The 19,427-nt window shown below is 44.1% G+C and overlaps 1 protein-coding gene across 1 annotated transcript in view; it reads left to right on the top strand.

The window, feature by feature from the left end:
- Window positions 1-19,427, top strand: part of KDM3B (lysine demethylase 3B) — a 103,206-nt gene that overhangs the window by 60,392 nt on the left and 23,387 nt on the right. The window contains exons 11-15 of the mRNA XM_034780458.1: window positions 2,831-2,983; window positions 8,209-8,316; window positions 8,922-9,049; window positions 12,899-13,178; window positions 14,427-14,683. Coding sequence (XP_034636349.1) covers window positions 2,831-2,983; window positions 8,209-8,316; window positions 8,922-9,049; window positions 12,899-13,178; window positions 14,427-14,683 — 926 coding nt within the window. The remainder of the gene's footprint in view (window positions 1-2,830; window positions 2,984-8,208; window positions 8,317-8,921; window positions 9,050-12,898; window positions 13,179-14,426; window positions 14,684-19,427) is intronic.

Raw genomic sequence — 19,427 nt, 5'->3', positions numbered from 1 at the left:
CCCAGGAACCTATCATTGCAACAAAGCCCCTTGCCAACTCCGTCACATATCTATTCAAGGGACACCATCATAGGACCTAATCACATCAGCCACACCATCAGAGGCTCGTTCACCTGCACATCTACCAATGTGATATATGCCATCATGTGCCAGCAATGGCCCTTTGCCATGTACATTGGCCAAACAGGACAGTCTCTATGCAAAAGAATAAATGGACACAAATCAGACGTTAAGAATTATAACATTCAAAAACCAGTCGGAGAACACTTCAATCTCCCTGGTCACTCAATTACAGACCTAAAAGTTACAGTACTCCAACAAAAAAAAGTCAAAAACAGACTCCAGTGAGAAACTGCTGAGTTAGAAGTAATTTGCAAACTGGACACCATTAAATTAGGCTTGAATAAAGACTGTGAGTGGATGAGTCATTACACAAAGTAAAACTACTTCCCCTTGCTAATTTTTTCCCCTACTGTTACTCACACCTTCTTGTCAACTGTTGGAAATGGGCCATCCTGATTATCACTACAAAAGTTTTTTTTCCTCCTGCTGATAACAGCCCACCTTAATTGATTAGTCTCGTTATAGCTGGTATGGCAACACCCGTTTTTTCATGTTCGGGGTGTGTGTGTACACACACACACACCCATGAAAAAACAGGTGTTGCCATACCAGCTATAACGAGACTAATCAATTAAGGTGGGCTGTTATCAGCAGGAGGAAAAAAAACCTTATATTTTCCACTGCATGCATCCGATGAAGTGGGTTTTAGCCCACAAAAGTTTATGCCCAGATAAATTTGTTAGTCACAATGTGTGCCACAAGTACTACTCGTTCTTTTTGCTGATATAGACTAACATGGCTACCACTCTGAAACCTAAGAAAGAACGTGTAACTTTCCTTAACTCAAATGGTTCAAAATTTTCTTCACACTTACAAAATCAGCTTTACCTTTTGGCAGAAACTATAAAGAGAGAGCCTTCCTGTTAAAGAAAAAATTTCAAGAAATTGAGTTTGTGAAAAAGGGAAACAGTATTTTTGTAATTAAATATATTCTCTGTTTAAGAGTTAGCACCAGTGGGTTTTCTCTCACTTTGTAACTTTTTTTGCATAATTTTTAGCATGGATGTTGTAAATGTTACCTAGATTTACATAGTATGTTCCAATTTTGAAAAAAAAAAGGCAAAGTTATTTGACACACCTACCAACATTTACAAACTGTAATCCTACAGGTTTTAGTTTATATTTAAATGAATTCAGATAAATGCTCATCAATTTTGATACATATTAGCAGTTTTACACCCATGCCCGCCTCATATGCCTATTGTATGTACTCCCCAGATACAGTTCATTCTTTAGTCACCCATCCACTGGTTCCGTATGCGCGCACACCCCCAGACATGCTAATTCTACGGCTTTTCCTCATAGACACGTCTAGTCTGTGGAGAAATCTCCACCAATTGGCTGCCTTTCCCCTACCTGAAAGGGAAGGGCAGCAAATCGGAGCTGCTACACATGCTGATAGACAACTTTATCCTTCAACATGTGCAGCAGGTGGAACTCTTGACTTCCAGCCACCTAAACAAAAGACTGAAGTCCTGGTGAAGTACTCATTTTGTTGATACCTAGCTGACTCTCTCAGATCAACTCCCCACCCTTCTCTGGATCTTCTTGCTTCCTCTTTCACTAGCGACAGTGAAGAGAGTGAAAATACTGCTGCCTCTTGTCCCATGAGAGAAATTATTGCCTAACCAGTGAGGTCCCAGTCAGTGGATAAGGTTCCTGGAACACCCTCACCCCACCCACCCTTGGCCAGTGCCGTTCCCTCCTTCCCCCCACCCCTACCCCAAAAAACAAACAAACAAACCACCCACTGAAACCTGAAACAAATGTGTTGCTGTCTCGTGGCTCTCCTCCCCTCTCCCACCCCCCAAGTGAAGGTCTGTATCCTCCCATCTTGCTATCTTTAGGGGGTGGCCCCGTTGTGCAGCCCCCATCCCAGAAGAGCACCAGGATCTTCAGGGGAAGGGACATGCCACTTCCCCCACCCAGCAGGGCCTGGCTTGGCTGACAGACTGAGCTATGCTAGATCCTATGATTCTGTGATCTAGCTCTGCCAGCACAAGAAGAAGCCCCATTCCTGTGGTGATATAGGGGGTTTAACCCATTACATGGGTATGCAGAGGATGGCCATAGGGGAAAGGAGGAAAAGGAGCCAGTTGGAGGGAATTTTTCCTACAGATCTGTCAGCATCTGAAAACCCAGGAAGCTGCTAGGTCTATGATTACTAAATTACTAAAATCCTATGCTTGTCATCTATAGAGGGTTTTAAACTTTATTTACAGATAGTAATTAATATGAGGTTTTCTAGTTTCACAGTAGTTTCTGTAAGTTCTCTTATCTTTTGCTGAAACTCTCTGAATCGCACAAAATACCCCTGTGCTTCTTACAGCTCTTAGAGGCTTAGTTTTTCCCCCTTTTCCGATGGTAGAAATAAGTGTCACATGATCACTACTGCAGATGTCTGTCTGATGTCAAACTGTTCTCTCCCAAACTCCCCTCTCAGGAAGTCTTGTCTCAATGAATGGTTCTATCTGTGGCGCTTCTAAGATATTTCCAAATTTACTTGGGAGAAATGGAATTAAAGCATTGTATTTGAAGCTTTTGCTGCCCACAGATCTCCTTCAGTACTCCCAAATAGCTTTTTCATTGAGACCTACTCTAGCGAAGACTGTCCTGTGCTTGAAGATAGCATGTGGGGCTACGCACTGGGCTGTACAATCCATTATCCTAGCGTTCATTCCTGCAATGTTCCTTCTTTTCTTTGTAGAGAAAGTAGCCTGGAAGCGAGCTGTCCGTGGTGTGAGGGAGATGTGCGATGTATGTGAGACAACCCTCTTCAATATTCATTGGGTTTGTCGCAAATGTGGTTTTGGAGTCTGTCTGGACTGTTACCGGCTGAGGAAGAACCGTCCACGTAGCGGTGAGTACCAGATTTGTCCATACCCCTTTTAACTGCCTAGTTTACTGAGAACTAGCTGGGGTTTTTAAGGGTGAGTTAGGGAGTACTGGTGTGAGAGGTCGGAGGAGTTTGGCAGAATGGAGGTTTTTTCTGTTCTGTTCTGTTCTGCCCTGTACTCCCCTGCTGCCATCCTATCTTCCCTGTTCTTCGAATGCTTGTTCATGTTGATTCCAAGTAGGTGTGCATGCACTGCGTGCACAGTCGTTGAAAGGTTTTTCCCCTAGTGATACCTGTCGGGTTGGGTGTGGAGACCCCTGGAATCGAGCCTTTACGGTGGTGTATATAGGTCCGTGCTGACCCACCGTCTCTTCAGTTCCTTCTTACTGCCATTGACAGTTGTAAGAACTGCATGTCTCTCTTGCCTTGGCAAGTATTTTCCCTAGTGATCGGACTTTTGATTATCCTGTAAATAGTTCATTGGTTAGTGTTAGTCTTAGTAGTTAGTTAAATAGAAGTGGGGGGCATGCCTCAATCCCAAGGGTTTAAGCTGTGCGGTACCTGCCACAGCCATGCCATGACTGCTGCCCTAAGTGTCTGGGGGAGGCACATCAGACCAGATCACTGCAAGATCTCCAAAGGGTTCCGCCCGAGAACAAAGAAGGAAAGGTACTTCAGGCTCAAACAACTCCTTATGGAGGCAGCCCTCCATCCTCAGCTGGCCCCGGGCCAGCAGGACTCTGCACCGAGCACCTCTGTGTGGAGCACTCCAGCATCCGTTAGAGAAACGGCACCAAGGAAGGACTCTAGGTATAGAGCTATGGGTCTATGTGAGAGCAGCTGGGTCTAACAGTGCCACTGGTGTGCGTCCCGTGCAGGGGCATCTGCCGCCGGTCTCACAGGAGTCAGCACTATTGACTTCGGGCCTGCAAAGGGGTCCGGCGAGTCGAATGCTGTTGGATTCTCCTGCTAGAGTGTGCTCCCTTCCACCCTGGACACATTTGAGGCGGCCAGGGGCTTGATTGCCATGACGGCTTCGCAGTCCCCCACCAGCCAAGACAGACCTGGCGCCATCTAGAGGCAAGCCTGCAATGATGAGGCACCACTCACCTTCTCCGCTTAGCACCCCCGTGGTCTACATGCTCAGGTTCCTCATCTTTGGATTCGGAGGCGGATTCCTACTATTCTAGGCGCAGTCGTCACTGATCAGAGCGGCTCCGCTACAGGCAGGAGGTGGGGATGGTGCCATGGCAGGAGCCTATGCAATGGCTTTTCTGGACCCTATGGTCATACCACCAGGCCCAGGGCACTTTACTCCAGGGACTGTAATTTCAGAAGGACGCACCCCTTTACCACCTTGGCACCATCCCCTGCCTCAAGGCACTGAGACAGCTTCTTTCCACGGTGCAGAGCCCCGTCCGGGTCCTGGCTCCACCACTGGCACCAAGATCACTGTCAGCGCTGAACAGCACGGTACCAAGCAGAAAGTGTCCAGAGGGACAGGAGGGCCTCGTACTGCCTAGGACTTTGTCATTGTCCTCACCGGATCAGGCGGTGGCGGAGTCTTCGTCCACTGGGCCACCCCTCCCGTTGATAATAGAGCATACCAGGAACTTGCGCAGGGTTGACCATAACATGGGGCTACAGGCTGAGGAGGTGGTAGAGTCTGAGGTCCCCATGGTGGACACATTAACCCCTGAAGAGCCATCCAGGGAGGCATTGCCACTCATTAAAATGATTCAAGCCACTACAAATACTTTGTGGCAGACTCCAGCCTCATTCCCCTTACAGCTGAGGGGGTGGAGAGGAAGTGATGCCGATGCCCCCTTTGCACCATTCGTTGGCTGCTGCACCGGAGCAACAGCTGATGGCACTGGCAACGTGGGGCTTGGTGCACGAAGTGTACTTGGAGGTCAGGGTAGATGAGCGAGTGCCCACCCCAAAACCCCCTTCCCCATGGAGGATGGTGCCCCGGGGCTGTGCCCAATGGTCCAGTCCTCATCCTCATCCCCGGACGAGGTGGTGGTGGGGCCCACTAGTACCAGCCTCCAAGAGCACCAGGCCCTGCTGCGATGGATGGCTGAGAAGTGATGGGCCTGGAGGTGGAGGAGATGGCTGAACAGGCGCTCTCGGCATCTACTCCTGCCCATGATGCATGATGGGGGTCTTAAAGGCCCTCTGACAAACCCCATCGTCCATGCCTCCCACCTCCCAGCCAAAGGGTTCGAGTACTTGTAAACTCCAGGCTCACTGGTCCTCTCCGCGGCCAAAGAGAAGGACAAATGGGCACCCTAGTTCGACCCCCAAAAATAAAGAGGCCAAGAGACTGGACCTTTTTGGGAGGAAGATTTATTCCACTGCCAGCCTTCAGTTCTGGGTGGCGAACCACAAGGCTCTTTTGGGCAGATGCAACTTGGGACTCCCATAAGTTCAAGGAGTCCCTACCCCAGGACTTGGCCCAGGAGTTCGGTACCCTAGTGAAGGAGGGTACTGCAGCAGCAAAATGCTCCCTCCAAATGGCGTGGGACGTGTCCTACTTGCTGGCTAGGGTGGTTGCATCGGCAGTGGTCATGAGGTGCAGCTCCTGGCTTCAGACTGCTGGCTTGTCGCAGGAAATGCCGGCCTCAATTCAAGTTCTTCCATTTGATGAGAATGGTCTCTTTGTGGAGCAGAGTGATGCAAGGCTGCATGGCCTAAAGGACACTCTGGCCACCCTTCGCTCCCTGGGTCTGCCATACGTCACTGCATATGCCTGGGTCTGCACACGCCACTGCATACGCCAGCGAGGAAGCAGTTCCAGCCGCTGCCAAGGCCTTGGCAGCCTGGACAGGGGTCTGCAAGGAGAAGGGATAGAGACACAAGCTTTAGTCATCGCCACCCTTCCTCCTCCCACTCCCCCGTGCACCCCAGCCCGGCAAAGCATCTTGGGGCCAGAAGCGCTCATTTTGAAGGTGCGCTCAAGGTGTGTTCCAGTCAGCTCCTCAGATCCGCCTTGTTCTTTCCTCAGCGTCTTCGTCCCTACCGTTCAATCTGGTTGTGGGTCACCTCGGACCACAGGGTGCTAGGGGGACTTGAATCTCGTGCTGTCGCAGCTCATGGGGGCCCCCCTTTGAGCCTCTGGCTTCCTGTTCTCCTCTTCTCTCCTGGAAGGTTTTGTTTCTGGTTGTGATAACGTCTGCACACAGGGTGTCTGAGATCAGGGCGCTTACTTCAGAACCACCCGTATGGTATTCTACAAGGATAAGGTGCAGTTGCAGCTGCACCCAGCATTCCTGCCCAAGGTAATTTCCAAGTTTCATACTGGCCAGGACATATACTTGCCTGTCTTCTTCCCGAAGCCTCATAAATCAGAATAGGAACGCAGGTTACGTGCCCTGGACGTCAGGAGGGCGCTGGCCATCTACATTGACAGGACAAAGCTGTTTCGCAAGTCAACGCAGCTGTTCATTCATCCTGGATCACTGCCTGCATCCGCTACTGCTACGAGCTGGCGAAAGTGCCTCTGCCGGCAGTCGTAACAGCATGGATCATCTAATTTGACCTTTGTATATCACAGGCCACCAACCCCACCCAGGACCTGCACACTAAACTTAACAACCAAAATATCTTCGCCTACAGGAGACTAAACTATTATGTGCCAAAAGCAGAGAATAGGAGGATCCAAGCTGCACAGTGCCTGAGGCCCCTGCAGAGTCAGGAAATTAATTGAGTTATACTCAGATAATCCTGTCAAGTGACCCACATGCTGCAGAGGAAGGTGAAAAGCTCCCAAGGTCACTACCAATCATTCCTAAGGGGAAAATGCCTTCATGACCCCACATATGGCAAACAATTAGATCCTGAACATGTGACTGAGAGAATGTTTGGTGCCATGTCAAAAGTCTATACATGTCTAGTCTATACAAACAGACTAGACATGTTATCCCTGTCCAAAAGATCTTGCAATTAAATTTAAGATACGATGCCATGAGTGGAGTATGAAATGGGAGATAGAGGAATGGGGTAACTATAAATTCCTACGGCTGAATAGGCTGATATGGTAAGTACAACTTGATGATTCAAAATGAGGTTTTTAAAATAAACTTCTTGTGTCTCAGACTGCCTTTCAACCCAGTCATCGTTAGTTGGCTGGCATCTGGTAGGTATCATGGCAGAAGTAGATTCTGAGAGATTTGAAGATGGAAGGGTAGCTGCTTTGTAAATTAGTTCAAAGAAGGTATTCTATGTGTAAGGCACAGCAGGGAAGAAGTAGACAAATGGATGGGCAAGGCTGGCAGTCTTTGGAGGAATGGGAGTATGACAAATTAAGCAGCAAGGGATAGAATATGAAGAGCTTTAAAGATTAGAATAAGAAGCTGGAACTTACCTAAAGGGGGGTGCTGTGCTCAGAGCAACATGATTTAGTAGCTTTGTTTTTGTATGAATTGGAGTGGGCAAAGTGGGAGCCAGGAAGTTGATGTGGGTTCTGTACTGATTGACTTTTACTGCATATCCCTGGGTTACCATTTCACAAAACTTTGTGCTCGCCAAAACTGGGAGGTGGTTAATCCATTGTTCTTTGCAGCCCTGAGATTAAACTGAAGCAACAAATAGTCACATAGTTTGTCTTCACTGCATTGTTAGCTCAAGGGATAACTTAGCTTTGCCACTAACCAGACTGCTGTCCACATGCAGAAATACCTAGCTTAAATAGTGCTTTGAACTCAAACCAGCTGGTTCCTGTAGTGCAGGGGAAGCAAATTACAGCTAGTAATGCTGTGGAGATTCAGCAGTTTGAGTTACAACAGCTCATCAGCTGCTAATCAGATCACTCTCTGCAACTTGAGTGTTTTTGTAGGGTGGTTGCTCAATCAGGATATGCAAGCTAGGCTAGCTGGAGTGGAGTAACAAGTATATTCAAGTCTTGTGTTACAGCAGCACAGCTACAGCGCTGTGGCAATGCTCTTGTAGTGCTGTAGCAGATGCTTTCTACAGTTATGGAAGGAGTTTTTCTATCCCTGTGGTAGCTAGGTTGATGGAAGCATTCTTTTGTCAACCTAGGTGCGCCTACACCATAGGTTAGGTTAGCATAACTATGCCAAATGCACCCCTGAGCAATGTAGTTATGTCTATCTAAATTTTAAGTATAAATCAGGCCTAACTTGAGCTAACTGTTGCAGTGAAGAAATAAATACAGAAACAGCTTGCTGCACTGTAAAGCTTCAGTGACTTTTGTAGGGTAGTAAATGATCTGGTTCTGTCCGTTTCAGAGACAGAGGAGATTGGTGATGAGGAGGTTTTCTCATGGTTGAAGTGTGCAAAGGGGCAGTCCCATGAACCAGAGAATCTTATGCCAACACAGATCATCCCTGGAACAGGTAATACATGAACAGCTTCCTTCTGGTTTCCAGATATCTTCTTCCCTATTTTGGGAGGCAGGAGAGGAGGCGGTGTGATCGTTTTGTTTTCTAGTTGTCTCCTTATTTGGGAGGGATCAGGGAGGCAGTAATATTGGGGGTGGGGGGAAGACATTCTCTTGGAGGAAGGTAGGGAGAAAAAGATAAAAATAGTGCAGATAAGAATGAGTTGCTAATACAAGGTGATAAAACATTTCCAATATGCTGCTCCTAAGATTTGCAGATACGAAGCACATGACTCTTGTTTTAATTTTCAGAAGTCTTTTCAAAAGATATGAACCAAATGCAGTTTAATTTGAGAAGACAGTACTAGTGCTCTTGTCCTCTGAAGGAAAATATAAGTATTCAGTTTTATAATGATGTCTCTGACTGGATTTTGAAAGGCAGTCGTATGTGCACATAGTTATGCAGCACTATCAGATTAACACGTGTATCTTGATCATGAAGCCTTAAAATGTAGGATTCTTGTTGTGACTAGGGGGAAAAACTGGTCCTGAAGTTCAGTCAAGGCTTCACTTTATAGTTTTTATGGACATATGTACTAAAACTTGTAACTTTCTTCCTAGCTCTTTACAATATAGGAGACATGGTACATGCAGCCAGAGGCAAATGGGGGATTAAAGCTAACTGTCCATGTATTAACCGGCAAAACAAATCTGTGTTGAGACCTGCTGTCACAAATGGGATGTCACAGGTACGTGAGCTGGAAATCCGTGGATAGTATTCCTGTTCTTGATCTTTTGTGGACACTGGATATTGCATTCATAGATTTTAAGGCCAAAAGAGACCATTAGATCATTTAGTCTGACCTCTGTATAACATGGGGCTTAGAATCTCAGTGGTTTCTGCTGGATGTCTTGACTCAATCAGGATTATCGCAGAGCATCGCTACTGCTGGCACCCAGAAACTTGTTGAGGTGAGGAGCATGTTGTGCCCATCTTTGCTATCTGGATGTCTGTGCTAGGCTTGTTTTTTCTTCTGTAGAAGTTACGGTAAAAGACTTATGGTATCTCTGCCGAAACCTTGAAGGAAAAGTACAATGGGGAATATGCAATAATGCATTTCCTTTATTTCTCATGGCTTTCTGGAATATTATGCTGATTTGACATATGCATAGATTTTGCTGTCTCTTTGATAAAATTAGCAGGATAATGATGATGGGGGACTTCAAACATCCACATATAAGCAGTAAAATAGCACAGCAGGACAAAATTTTGAGAAATGATTCTTGACACTTGAAATGATTGACTGCTTCTTGGAATAGATAGTTCTTGAAGACACTATTCTCTATTTAATTCTAAGTAACACAAATGACTTAATTCAAGAAGGAGTAGTGCTACTAAGTGATAGTGACCACATTATAATTAGGTAGCTTCAGCATCCTAGGGGGAGAAAGGGTATCAAAAAATGACATTAAATTTTAAGAAGGGAGACTTCAATAAAATGAGAAGGCTAATCAAAAAGACTGTTTTTTACTTCCTTTACTTTTAACTTTAGAGGTGACATAGATGCTACTTACAAAAACAATACGTCTCAAAAGGCATGTGTACTGATGAACAAAAAGGAAATGAAGAAGCCAAGGGATAAACGATTATGGCTAAATGGTACATTAGAGAGGCTATTTGAACCAACCAAATCCTTCCACATTTGAAAATCTGACCCTAGTGAAATCATTAAACATGAGCATAAAGTACATCATGGAAATGTGAGAGGCGTATTAGAAGTGCCAAACAGTATGAGGGTATTGCTGAGTAGCTAAATGATTTCTTTGCATCAGTCTTCTCTGCAGTGCATATTAGAGATATTTACTTCAAACCTGCTCTTTTCTGGCAATAAAGGTGAGGTATTATCTGAGACAGAGATGTCAGAAGAAAAGATGCTGGGACAAACTGACGATCTAAAATAAATCACTAGGCCACCCAGCAAAAATATGTAATCTCTCATTAAAAACAGCTACAGTCCTAGAGGATTGGAGGGTGGCAAATACGTTGTACCTATTTAAGAAAAATGTCTGAGAGCAGCCTGGGGAATTGCAGACTAGTAAGTGTTATATCTGTACTTCGCAAATTGATTGAAACAATAATTAAAAATAGAATAGTATAATATTGGTTATGATTAAGGCTATGTTTTAGTCACGGGTATTTTTAGTAAACATCGTGGACAGGCCACGGGCAGTAAACAAAAATTCACAGCCCGTGACCTGTCCATGACTTGCACTATATACCCCTGACTAAATCTTAGGGAGTGGCCCGGGGGTGCCACGGGTGCTTGGGGGCAGCGGGGCCGGCAGTGCACAGCCCGGGACCTCCGCAGGTGCTGGGGCGGGATGGGAATAGTTGGCAGGCTCCCTACCTGGCTCCACATCTCCCCGGAAGTGGCAACATCCCCCTCCCTCAGCTCCTAGGCAGAGGCGTGGCCAGGCACCTCTACAGGCTGTCTTCACCCCAAGCACTGGCTCCACAGCTCCCACTGGCTGGGAACCGTGGCCAATGAGAGCTGCTGGGGCAGTTCCTGCAGGCAGAGGCAGCACGCAGAGCTGCCTGGCTACGCCTCCGCCTAGGAGCTGAGGGATGTTGCTGCTTCCGGGGAGCCCCCCAAAGTAAGCGCTGTCCAGAGCCCTCACCACATCCCATGTCCCTGCCCCCTCCCACACCCAAAATAATGCTGCGGCTGGGAGAGGGGAGCGTGGTGGCTCGAGACTGCCCCAGCAGCAGCCAGTGAGACTGGCCCAAGGGCTGCCTGAGTTACACGGGCGGCTCCCAGGCCAGGCGCACCAGCCGCTGCAGAAGTCACAGAGGTCATGGAAAGTCACAGAATCTGTGACCTCCGTGACAAACTCGCAGCCTTAGTCATGATAGAATAGTCTAACTATCACAGTGTCTGTAAAGAAAAACGGTCTCTCTAATCTGTTAGAATTCTCTGTTTCAATACAGTCGTGGATAAAGGAGAAGCGGTTGATGTAACTATTTAGACTTTCAAAAGACCTTTGATAAAGTCCCACTCAAGAGACAGCCAAGGAAAATAATAATTAATGAGAAATAAGCTACAGTACTGTCATAAGTCAGAGTGGGATTAAATAGTTAATCTTTTGCCAGGATGAAAATTAACATCAGGGTGTCACAAGGTTCTGTAATAAGTCCAGTGTTTGTTTTATTAATGATCTGGAAAGGGGAGTGAGTAGTGAGAGCAAAATTTTCTTGTAACAGTTATTTAAATAAGTCAGAGAAGATAGTTAGGAAGTTGAGAGCTAACCACGCTAGGTGAATGGGCAGCATGATGACAAATGAAGCTCAATGTCTGCAAGTTGTGGGGAAAAAATTAAACTGCAATGGACCTTACAAGGTTCTAAAACTAAATCCCTCTGGAGAGGGACCTGGGTATCATTGTAGAGCTCAGTGAAGAGGCAGTGTGGTCTAGTGCAGTGCTTCTCAAGCTGTCTGTTGTGGGGAACCGGCAATTTTTTTCCCCAATGTGCCAGGGACCGGTGCCATATTATCCTATTTGACGCTCTTATGAGGAAACTCGCCGTGGACCGGCACCGGTCCGCGGACCACCACTTTGAGAAGCACTGCTTTAGTGGATAGAGCACTGGACTGGAACTCAGGAGTTCTGGTTCTATTCCTGACTTGGCCACTGGAGGGTTAATGATGCTTACCTTTGTAAAGTGATTTGAGATCTGCTGATGAAAAATAGTACATAAGAGAGAGGCATTTATTATTTCCTATTCACTTAATGAAAACCCCCGCTCAATGTGAAGCTGCAGGAATGGAATGGGATTGAGAATAGTATAGAAAATCGTATAATGCCTTTGTTTAAATCAGTGGATGCTGGATTAGATGAAGTGTGGGTCTGATCAGTCTGGCATTTCACATGTGCCTGTGTTTTATTGCCAGTATGAAATATTTATTCAGATTTCTAAAATGGGACTGTGGGCACCTATCCCGAGATGCCTATTCCATAAAATAAAAACACAAAGTAATGCAAAAAGACTGCTCATAAATATATCATCATGTGTTAGTGTAGCACTTAAAGACCCCAGTTAGGTATCTGAACCCCATTGTCCTTGGCATATGATAAAAGGTGAGCTCTTTATAGCAAGGACTGTTTAAGCATGTGGCAAGAGCTGATGAGTGGATAAGAAAAAAGGGGGGGGGAGTTGTTGCAATGTTACTTTGCCCTTCTCAACTCCCCACAATCTCCATATTTATTGGGATTGGGGCTCCACTGTGCTAGGTGATAGAGATGGATGCATACAGGCCTGTCCCAGATTATCATTCATAAAAGTACAGATCTGATTGGTCACTGAACATTCAAATCTTGAAGGTCTTCAAGCCATTTCAAGAATCTTCATGGCTTTGGAGTTAGAAAATCAATAATCTCCACATTCTTTTAAGATGAAATGTATTCAGCCTTCTACCAGCCTCACAGCCCACCATGTCATATTGTTGTTGTCTGGTTAATTTTTTCCCCGGTCCGTCAAAAATGTAATTCCCTTCCCAAAGTCAGCATTTGACTGCAGCATGTGATCTTTTTTGTTTTTAGCTTCCCAGTATAAATCCTGGTGCATCAGCCTCTGGAAGTGAGGGCACCTTCTCCAGTGGGGCAGGGGCAGTAGGGTTGGGGCAGCTAGAAATGGACACTGATCCTAAACCTGAGGCCACAGATGGAAGAACTGAGGAGTCTGCGAAAACAGAGACCTCGCCAACCAGCAATCCCACTGAAACAAAATCTAGCAGGCCACTGTGTCCAGAAACATCCCCCTCGTCAGCCTTGCACTGGCTTGCAGATTTAGCAACACAAAAAGCAAAAGAAGAAACAAAAGGTGAGGAAAAGATCTCCCCCTTAATGTTTGGTAGCAAAGGAGTGCTGCTTGGTTACCATCTTTGGAGGGAGTCCCTAGTGCTTAGGGAAGACCAGGGTCGTTCCTCTGCACTTGCCTCTTTGGATCTTTTTTCTTTAAATAGGGGTTAACCATGTAGAAACCTCCTGAAAGAGATTGTGAAGTAACATACATGCAGGAGCTGGAGGGATATGGGAGCGGGGAGGGAGGCTGGAGGGGTGGACATATTTATCCAGTACCCATTCTGTTACATATGCTGTGTCTTTTCTGTGAGTATGTAGAAATGATCTCCTGATGTAAAGTCTAATTAACATTCACTTCAGATAAGAATTAGTTACTTTAGGGAAACCGGTGCTAAAATTAATGTTGGTATTTGGCTTGCAATATAAAGAGTGCATTTCCTAAGCACCTAGAGGCTGAAGGTATGCTTAAGGAAGGGGTGTTCCAGTTGAAGATTTTTAAACGCACACGCACACACACCTACCTACCTACTTACACATCAGGAAAGAAACGCTTCATTGCAGAAATATATATCTTACAGGATATAACTGTCAAGAGTGTGACCTATTCACAAAGGCAGCATTACATTCAAGACAGGCTGGGCTAGCTCTTGTATATTGTACATAGCTAGAAGTACAGGAATTATAGCACACAATTTTATATTTTGTTCATGGTTATCTGTGATGGACATTTTTTTAACAATCCCAGAAAATCTCTTCTGTTTTCGCTTTTCAATTTCATGTTCACAAATGTTTCCTTAGTTCTATAGGCCTAATCAACAGTAGTGTTCTCTACTGCATTTAAAATCCTGCAAAAGGGTTCTTTGTTCATTCAGAAGAATCCAGAACTAATTTGGAAGGTGAAAGCATTAGTTGGTGAGCATCTGATTCAAACAAGAGTGCAGTTCCTTGTAAATTAAATACTTCAGGTCCAAATCATCTACTGGACCATTCAAATTCTTAACCTACCATGATGTATTAAGGCTGTTGGTGAGGCATAGCTGAAACAGGATGCTTAAATTTGCAAAAGACACCTCAGTGCCTCATCCAGTATTGTACAATATCATTCTTGAGCCTTAACATCCAGGTAAACTGTACTGTGATTTGTCACAGGATTATAGCCATGTTATATTGGAGGATAATACTTGGACAGTCCTCTTCACAGGACTTTCCCTTTTGTGGATCTTTAATGATGTTTGTCTCACCCAGTTGTGATTTATCTTCCTTACAGAAGCTGGATCCCTGAGATCGGTGCTCAATAAAGAATCCCATTCGCCCTTTGGATTGGATTCCTTCAACTCCAGTACAAAGGTTTCTCCATTAACCCCCAAATTGTTTAATAGTCTCTTGTTGGGCCCAGTTGCATCTAGTAACAAAGCTGAAGGCTCCAGTCTCAGAGATCTGCTACACTCTGGGCCAGGAAAGCTGCCCCAGGTCCCACTAGATACAGGAATCCCTTTTCCTCCAGTCTTTTCTGCAGCTTCCACGGTGAGTAATGTTGTCTTTCCTGCCTTTTTTCCTGCAAAGGGGACTGTTCTAAGGGGAATTCCTTAGGGTCTATCAGTTTTATTTATATTTCAACAGAATTATTTTGGAACATGTGGTAGAAGCAAAAGCATTATTTTTCAAAAGAGCTGTAAGTTTTAACACAGTTGTTACTTTTATGGGGCTTCATCTGGTGCAGTCGTGGAGAAATTCTGCGAGGGAGGAAGCAGTTAGTTAGGTACTGCTTCTCCATAAAAGCTTGATTTAGAAGCAGTCTTTTCTCAGAGGTCCTGCTTTATTTAAGTCCATTTTATCTCTGGTGTTGGTTGTGAAGATCCAGCTATGGGACTAACTTCTAGAGGTGATTAGGTAAATCTAGAATCTGAGTGTCATGAGAAACAATGCAAAACTTTCCTCTTTAAAAACACCTTTCTGTCCAAAGAACGACACACCACATTGACACACACCCTTCTACTAAAACAAACAACTCCAACAAACCTCTTTCCCAAAAAAATTAATGAAGAAAACCTAAACAATCAAAACCAAAAACGCTACCCCAACTGGACTTTTTACCACAAAAAGAAAAGCCAGAGGTTCCATGAAATCCACTATGGACTTAGCTGTTGCTGTTGATTTTTATGTGAAAGGCACTCAAATTATGCTGACGGCTGGTGGCAGACAGATAATGCAACTGAAGAACAAGGAGACAGTGCCTGTCTAATATTTATAGTAGGATACTTGAACTTTGCTTCAGTTAGGGAAGATGGGGTCTTAACAACTTAAGTTGTTTGCCATTGGTGGAGAGAAGAATGGAATGTGTTAAAAGGGAGAGGCGTTCATTACCACAGAAAACCAAGGCCAATAGTTGTGAATAGATTTTTAAAAGGCTCTGAAAATATTGACACTAAGAATATATGTAGTTCTGCAGACTAAGATGATGCAGGTGATCATCACATGCTTCAAAGCAAAGGGATTACTTCATGGGTAAGGACGGAATGTCCTATGCTCACCCCATTTTCCTTAACCACATACTCTCCCTAGCAACACTGTGACGAGAGGTGCATTATGGTTTCTTCGTATTCCTCAGAGAATTGGCAGTTTTCACTGCTGCTCTTCAAATGCACAGATAGGGCACAGTTAAGATTGTTTAAGTGCCTGGTGGTGACGCCATGCAGTATTCATATGATTAAAACAGTGGTTCTCAACCTTTTCCATACAGGTACTGAACCAAGCTCCCCTGACAGTTAGCAATAAGGGGCACAAAATTCTGCTCCTGAAGAGAAGCATTCAGTGCAAGCCAGTGCTAGTCAGTGAAATATTCACAAGAGCAGAGCCAAATGCATCAAGAAAAATCTATTGTTGCTTTTCAAACACTCAATTAAAAGCTTTGCTACATGAAAGCCAATGAAGTTCAGTATGGAGTAAGAAAGGCCAATGTCAAGTACCCATTTCTTTATGTACGATATCAAAGAGGCCTGTACTAGGCTTTTTTATTAAAATTCACAACTTTTACAGCCTCTTTCAGTTTCACTTGCATCTGTCTTCCCTCAAAAACTTCCCAGGGAATTGAACAGGGAGTCCAAATGGCTTGGAGTGCAATCAGCAAGATTCTAGTAACAAGGTTACAGTTTTTTGTTGTAGTTTGAGCACCATTAATGCAAATACACACATCATTGCCAACCCAACTCTTCTGGAAAGACGATTGTCGCAAAGCTTCAAAGACCCTTTCCCCCCCATACCATGTGCTCTCAGTCCACTGTAAAGCAGGCAGTCCTCCTCTATGGCTCGTTCCCACTAAGACCGTATATATGATAGCTAGGGGAAAATGCACATGTAGTTTCATACAGTTGTATTGAGAAATATTGGCCCTGAACAGTATAAACCGCTGTTCCTGAACATCTGCAGCCATGTCATGGTTTTGTCAATTGACTGCATAATTGGAGAGGGAAATAGCTTTGAATTGACTGGCAATAGAGATCCCAGTATAATATTGATATTCAAGACATAGGGTGTAATCATTGTTTTCCCAGTTATGAAGGTTGGCTGCTTTCAGTACTCACTGTGACACGAAGTATGATGTTTGAAGAGCTTCCTGTCCTGCAACGAGCTTGCACCCCTCCCAGCTTGGTGTCATCTGCAGATTTTTATAAGCATACTCTCCACTAATGAAAATACTGAATAGTACTAGACCCAGGACTGACCCCTCTATGGGACTCCACATAATGTGCCCTCAAAGTTTGACAATGAACAATTGATAAATCCTCTTTGAGTGTTGTCTTTCAACTAGTTGTGCACCTACCTTATAGTAATTTAATCTAGACCATACACATTGGTTATGAGACTGTCATGATGGAGTATGTCAGAAGCATTACTAAAATCAAGACATATCACATCTACTGCTCCCCCCTCCCATCCACTAGGCCAGTAACCCTGTCAAAGAAGGCAATTATGTCAAACCTGTTTTTGTTTTGTGTTTTTCCCTTGACACATTCATGCTGGCTGTTGCTTACTACCGTATTATCCTCTAGGTGTTTAAGAATTGTTTAATTTATTCCAGTTTCTTTCCAGGTATAGAAGTCGAGCTGACTGGCCTATAATTCCCCGGGTTTTCTTTGTTCCCCTTTTCAAAGATACATATTCTGTTTGTTTGTTTGCCTTTCTCCAGTCTTCTGGGGCATCACCAATCCTCCATGAGTTTTCAAAGATAATCGCTAGCGGTTCTGAGATTCTTTCAGGTAGTTCCTTAAGTACCCTAGGATGAAAGTTATCAGGCCCTGCTGATTTTTATTTATCTAAATATTCTTTAACCCATTCTTTCTCTACTTCGGCTTATCTTCCTTCTTGTTAATATTGTGTTCAGTATCTGTTCACAATTAACCGTTTTAGTAAGGATTGAAGCAAACCAGGCTTTAAACACTTCTTGATGTCATCCGCTATTAGCTCGCCTTCTTAATCTTTCTCTTGTTCCTAACATATTTACAGAACCTCTTTTTGTTGTGTTTTCTGTCCCTGGCTAGGTGTAACTCATTTTGTGTGTCATGTGCAATGGGTAGTTTTTTAGAAGATATTTAGGGATTAATGGTCTTTCTTTTATTTTAATAATTGAAATTTTCAGTTATTCCTGTTCAAAATGTCTGCCCTCTCTTTGTTGTCAATGGGACTGAAGCCAACAGGTACCATCAGGGAAGATGGTCTGCCCCTATGCTGTGAACAGCTGGAGACACTCCATCCCATTGAGAACGATGAGAGAGACAAAATGTACCCTTCTCAAAATGGTCACCAACTGTGAGGGCACTGTGACTTTAGTCCCATTAACAATAGGAGATGATCACCATTTTGAAAGAAGGTAGGGAGTTCTTGGAGTTCTCTAAAGTAGAACATTGCACCCTTCAGCCTCTACTGAAGGAGAAAGTTTCCATTATGAAGAATAACAGAAAGAATCACCATTAATTCTGTGGGGGGGAAGTGAACTCAAGACTGCACTATAGTGAAATGAGTAACTTTTTGGGAAGTGTGAAGAGTCTGTGGTGTTCTTATTGAGATTAGGAGCTGAAAAATCTGTCACTATGCAAAATTTATTAAAAGGCTTACTTTTAATTTTAATTCCCAATCTAATTAACAAATTTACTTATAAAATCTCAGAAAATTAATTCTGTTACTCAAGGTAATCTTGGGAACTATATGCTATACTTCTCATACATAAGATCAGATCATAGTCTCATAAATGTAGGACTGAAAGGGACTTCGATAGATCATCTAGTCCAGCCTCCTGAACTGAGGCAGAACTAAGTATTATCTATTCTTAAAAACTCCACAACCTCCTTAGGTAATTTGTTTCAGTGCTTAACTACTCTTAACAGTTTGGAAGTGTTTCCTAATGTCTAACCTAAATCTCCCTTGCTGCAATTTAAACCTATTACTTCTTGTCCTAGTCTCAGTGGATACGGAGAACAGTTTATCATCCTTCTCTTTCTAACAACCTTTTACATACTTTCATGTTCTCATGTCTCCCCTTAGTCTTCTTTTCTCCAGATTAAACAAACTCAGTTTTTTCAGTCTTTCCTCATAGGTCATGTTTTCTAGACCTTTGATCATTTTTGTTGCTCTCCTCTGGACTTTCTCCAGTTTCTCCACATCTTCCTGAAGTGTGGTTGCCCAGAACTGGATACAGTACTCCAGTTAAGGCCTTTTCAGTGCTGAGTAGAGTGGAAGAATTATTTCTTGTCTTGCTTACAACACTCCTGCTACTACATCCCAGAATGATGTTCCCTTTTTTTGCAACAGTAAATAAGAATATAAGAGTGGCCATAATGGGTCAGACCAATGGTCCATCTAGCTCAGTATCCTCTCTTCTGACAGCAGTCAGCTTCCAAAAGCTTCAAAGGGAATGAACAGAACACAGCTATTTTCAAGTGATCCATCCTCTGTGATCCACTCCCAGCTTCTGGCAGTCACAGGCTAGGGTCACCTGGAACATGGCTTTGCGTCTCTGACCATCTTGCCTCATAGCCATTGATGGACCTATCCTACATGAATTTACCTAATTCTTTTTTTAACCCAATTATACTTTTGGCTTCACAACATCCTCTGGCAATGAGTTCCACAGATTGACTGTGAATTGTGTGCGGACGTACTTCCTTAGGTTTGTTTTTAACCTGTTGTCTATTAATTTCATTGGGTGACCCTCGTTCTTGTATGAAGGGGTAAATAACAATTGGTTTCTCTACACCACTCATGATTTTATGGA

Source organism: Trachemys scripta, chromosome 8 (assembly GCF_013100865.1).
Source record: "Trachemys scripta elegans isolate TJP31775 chromosome 8, CAS_Tse_1.0, whole genome shotgun sequence".
Classification (NCBI taxonomy): Eukaryota; Metazoa; Chordata; order Testudines; family Emydidae; genus Trachemys; species Trachemys scripta.
The sequence above is the reverse complement of the archived record's forward strand: the minus strand, read 5'-3'. Positions and strand labels throughout refer to the sequence as shown.